Below are 4724 nucleotides of genomic sequence, written 5' to 3' on the forward strand. Positions count from 1 at the left end.
CACACCCATCTTAAGGACTCACATTCTGCAGAGTCACTCCCCCACCCTAATCCCCAGCCCCCACTTGCACTGGGACCAGTACCCAGCCCCAGGCAGAAGCAGTCGCATCAGTTCCCTGCGCTGCAGATCTTCAGGGCACTACACATTTCGAGCTGGGATGAGGAGGGGACAGTTTGTGGACCAGCTGGGACAAATCTGCAGTGACAGAACTAGACCCACCCCTTGGGCCTCTCCATCTCTGTCGCTACTTCCCTGCAACCAGCACAGAGCCCGTCTGGGCACACACACAGGTCCCTGCTACATGAGCACTGCAGCAGCACCTCATCACTTCACATAAGCTCAGGAACCCTCAAATGGGCACCAATGAGGGGGGTTGGTTTGTATTTGGGTTTTTTTTTTTTAGCTAATCTGCCAAATGCCTCTGCTCTCAGGGGTCTCCTGTGACCAGCGATGGCTCAGGCAGCTCTGCAGAAGCTTGAGATAGATCCTGGGCTGGGAAGACCTCAGCCTTGCCCCTTGTAATCTGTAATTTCTCAGTTTCTTTGAAATATTTGGCCAGGAGAATCCCTAGTAACCGCCCCTGTTTACAGACAGCTCTGCCTTGCAGGCAACACCTCCCAGTCCTTTGTGTCACTGGTCAATGACACAGCCAGCTACCCCAGGTCCCTGGGGGTCCTTCCAGACGCGTGCAACCACCCAGTGGGACCTCTGAGCTTGGGACTATTGAGGACCTCAGCTAGGGGGAGCAGGGAGGGGACTTTGCTCGTCTGGAGCCGAGGCCAGCCTGAGCAGGACCGTTTTGCAAGCTTCCTTCCTGGGCAGACGCCGCTCCACAAACCCAGATGCTGGAAACTGAAGCACCCTCCTGGGTTTGGGCAGCTGCCGCTCACCCCAAAGGGAAGTCCAGCCTTTAGCAAGGAAATGAAACGAGACAGACCCACAAGGCGGACCCGTACACCTCGCAGGTGAAAGCAAAGAGCTTTGTCTGTGCTGCCACCTCGGTGCCTGCTCCCCGAGCCAGCCGAGCCCCGAGGTGTCCTGTCTGAGTCTCCGAGGGGAAGGGGACTGCGCTAGACAGCGAGGTCCTCCCAGTGCTGTCCACAGAAATTAAACCACGCAGCAGAGGAGGTGAGCTGGCAGCTCCTTCCCTGCTCCTGGGAGAGACAGACGTACCCAGAACCAATGCTGGAGGGTGTTTGCGGGTCTCTCTGCATTGCACCAGCCTGTCTCAGCCACTGGCCAGGACCTGCGAGGAGCAGGGCTCCTGCCCAGCCCAGCACCGGGCCCTTGGGCAGCAGCGGGACACGCAGCTGTCGATTGTTTCCCACCTCTACCGTATTTCTGCAGTAGAACAGGTGGGAAATAAACCCAGCAGCAGCGCTCCGATGAGTCACTACAGAGATAGCTCCGGCAGCATAAAAGACTCCTTTGTGTCACTCCAAAGTGTATTATCGGGCTGTACAGCAGACAGAATAATACCCAAACCACAGATCACTTACCCAGCCGCAAAGCACAGCGGTGCCCTGCCCTGGATTCAAGCAGCACATGTAACCTGGTCCATTCTGGTTTCAAGCTCAAAGGCATCAGGTCGATCCTGCGGGTTAGCAGCCAACATGTCTTTCAAGAGCTGCTTGATCCCCTCAGACATGGAAGTCCTGCGTTTCTGAGGGATGTGCAGCTCCATCTTTGGGTTTTCTAGCAGCGCTTCCCCAACGGGCACAATCTCAGTTCCCTGCTTGATGTAGGTCCCCAGCAGCTCCTTCTTGGTCTCAGCGTCAATGAAGGTTATCCTCTCGATCATGGCCCAGATGATGATGCCGAGGGCGAAGATGTCGGCCTTGGCGGTGTAGTGTCCCTCCCAGACCTCGGGAGCCATGTAGAAATCGGAGCCGCAGGCCGAAGACAGCCAGTACTTGTTCACATTCACAGTTTTGTTCTCGTGTCCCCCCTCCTTGCCCCGAGCGGTCAGGCCAGCGCAGACCTTACTCAGCCCAAAGTCGGCCACCTTGAGAACGGGGGTGCCGGACTTTTCGGTGATCAGGATGTTGTCTGGTTTCAGGTCCCGGTGGACAATGTGGTTCTTGTGCAGGAAGGCGATGGCACTGGTCAGCTGCAGCATGAAGCTCTTGTTGGTGGCTGGGTCGGGTCTCCGCGAGAGCACGTACTGGTTGAGGTCTCCCCCTTCGCAGAACTCCATCACGAACCACAGGTAACAAGGCTCCTCTGCGTAGCCCAGGACCCTCTCACCTAACCCCAAGGGACAAAAGAACAGTGGCATTTTCAGACACGTGACCTCAGCACAGGCAAGAAACGGGTCGGGTTTGGGATTTCAGGCCTTAGGAACAAGACTGGGATCTCTCACGCTGCTGTGGCTTCAAGCACAAGGTCCAATTTGTGGCATCAAGGTCTTACTCCACAACCCCCCCCTAAACAAGACACATGGAGAAATGCAACAGCAGCAGGTTGGTTAACAGGGCCAGGGTCTGCCACCAGTGCTCCCCAGCAGCCCATCCGGGCCCCTTAACCGACACCAGACCCCACATTACCTGCACAGAGCACCCAGGGGACAGGCAGAGCCAGCACACACGACCAGGCCATCGTTTTGCTCTAGAACTCTTCTTGTTTTCACCCTCAAGCACCATAAGGGAGAAGCTGGAGGGCACCACTCACCTCTGCGCCAGCAAACGAGTCACACAGACAAACCCGAGTGTTTTGGAAGCAGTTAAATAACTCCACCCGTTCGACAAAGTCGGGTTTTGTTTCACCAAAGCTCTAGAGAGCATCTGGGAAAGGAAACTTCCAGCAGCAGGTAAAGCCAAGGACTACCAGGGACAGGAGCCCCGGGCAATGGTCAGCGATCGGTGTGGGTGGGAATATTGGTTATTTGCACAAACAGTCTGTATCCATGGCTACTGCTGTGGCAATGGAAGTCTGCACAACAGCAGGATTTGGCCGCTCCTCCCTGCCCTCAGCAGATGAAGGTCAGGTCTGGGGGATGGGAAGGACCAGGAGCAGGGGGGGGTGCACTTTGAGGGGCCAAACGAGACACCCACTGAGGTGTTGGAGCTCAGCGCTCGAGCCCGGGGGCCAGCTGGGAGCAGCAAAGGACAGCTTGGCTCTGGAGACCAAAACACTGACCAGGGAAAGCGGCTTCTCTGGTGCCTGGGCGGGACGAGCATGGAAACAGGCAGAGGCTGCTTGTCCCAGGAGCAGAGACCTTCACAGAGCCAGCACAGCCCCAGCTCACATCGCAGCTACCACCCTGGGTTGGCCAGACCCCAGCGATGTTGCGGCAGGACAGAGGGCTTTGCTCTCCTGCTCCCCTCCGCACCCACAGAGCCCCAAAGTGGAGAGCAGGAGGGCTGGGCTCTTCTCAGCCAGGAACTGCACCACGACAGAGCCCCACGCCTGGCACGTTCAGCCAGGGCACGGAGGTGGGAAGGTGCGAGCATCCGCGCAGCGGTGCTGCCGACAGCCCCTTCCCCCAGAGGAAAGGGGCTCAAACACCAGTTCACCGGCAGCCCCCTCCCCCAGAGGAAAGGGGCTCAAACACCAGCTCACCGGCAGCCAGCACCTGCTGGCTCCAACAAGCCAAGGTTTGTTTTTAGCATAACGAGGGCTCTGATTGAAAACTTGGCCCCTGATGCTCTGCCAGCACAAGGAGGACATCGCTGACCCAGCATGTTGTCCCCAACAAGCCAAGGGTTGTTTTGAGCATAACGAGGGCTCTGATTGAAAACTTGGCCCCTGATGCTCTGCCAGCACAAGGAGGACATCGCTGACCCAGCACCATGCTCTTCACTTTGGGTGGAGCACTGCTAGGAGAGGTTTATGCCAAGAGGAATATTTCCTCATTTTCTTTCTATAATCTGAAAGTGTTTTGGTTGTTAAATCATCTTCCTGCCTTCAAAACAAACAGATTTAAACATAAAGAGCTGGCAAGCTGCTTCCTACAGATGCAGTGTTCACAAACTGGAGTCAAGCGGGAGCTGAAGGGATGCAGAAGACAGGCCAGACCTGCTCTCCATCCCAAAGCGACATCCCCTGCCCAACCACAGGCCAGTGCACGTGAACCTCTCCATCCCTGCAGCAGCCCTCCCACCACCTAACCCAGGAGCTCATTAACAGCTTGTTAATTTGCTGAGCATCACAGGGGAACAAAAACATCATCTAACGACAGCAGAAGCAGCACCCCACTGCCGTGTGTAACCTCTGACTCCCTCTGTGCAAAGAGGCTGCGCCAGGGAGAGGAGAGCTGGGGGCATGACGTGCTGGGACTGATGGGATGGGCGTGGGAGATGCCAGGGCAGCCCAGGAGTGAGGCTGAGCACCGGTGGCCCCATGGGTGACACCCCAGGAAGCAACACCTTCTATCTGCTCACTGCAGGCAGCTCTGTCACTGCTGTGGCTTAGGAACAAGGGGGGCACATGGCTGCGCACAAGCCCCGAAGGTGCACGTGTCTCAGGGCACATTGCTCCAGCCTGCGCCTCTCCTCCAGGCTCAGGACCCGGCTTCCAGCTTCCTTTCTTTCTGTCCTTAAATTCCCGATTCCACACCTCGTTAAAGTGATGCAGGTGCAGGCTCCGCGCTGCAGCCGAGCCCTGACATCGCCTGGGATCCTGACAGTTGTGCTCCCGATTCAGAAAGTCTCCGACTAATCCCCCCCACCACGTCCTGAGCCCCGGCGCGTTGGCACAGCATCTGTGCCAGCCCGTAAATAGCC

The 4724-nt window shown here is 57.1% G+C and overlaps 1 protein-coding gene across 1 annotated transcript; it reads right to left on the reverse strand.

The window, feature by feature from the left end:
• Positions 1 to 1534: 1534 nt before the first annotated feature.
• Positions 1535 to 3669, reverse strand: PDIK1L (PDLIM1 interacting kinase 1 like). Its single transcript, XM_010139927.1, has 2 exons — positions 3634 to 3669; positions 1535 to 2242 (listed from the first exon to the last, which is right to left on the reverse strand). The coding sequence occupies exons 1-2, from the start codon at positions 3667 to 3669 to the stop codon at positions 1535 to 1537; spliced, it is 744 nt and encodes a 247-aa protein (XP_010138229.1).
• Between the last annotated feature and the right edge of the window lie 1055 nt (positions 3670 to 4724).

The sequence above is a fragment of the Buceros rhinoceros genome, unplaced genomic scaffold, assembly GCF_000710305.1.
Source record: "Buceros rhinoceros silvestris isolate BGI_N320 unplaced genomic scaffold, ASM71030v1 scaffold30787, whole genome shotgun sequence".
Classification (NCBI taxonomy): domain Eukaryota; kingdom Metazoa; phylum Chordata; class Aves; order Bucerotiformes; family Bucerotidae; genus Buceros; species Buceros rhinoceros.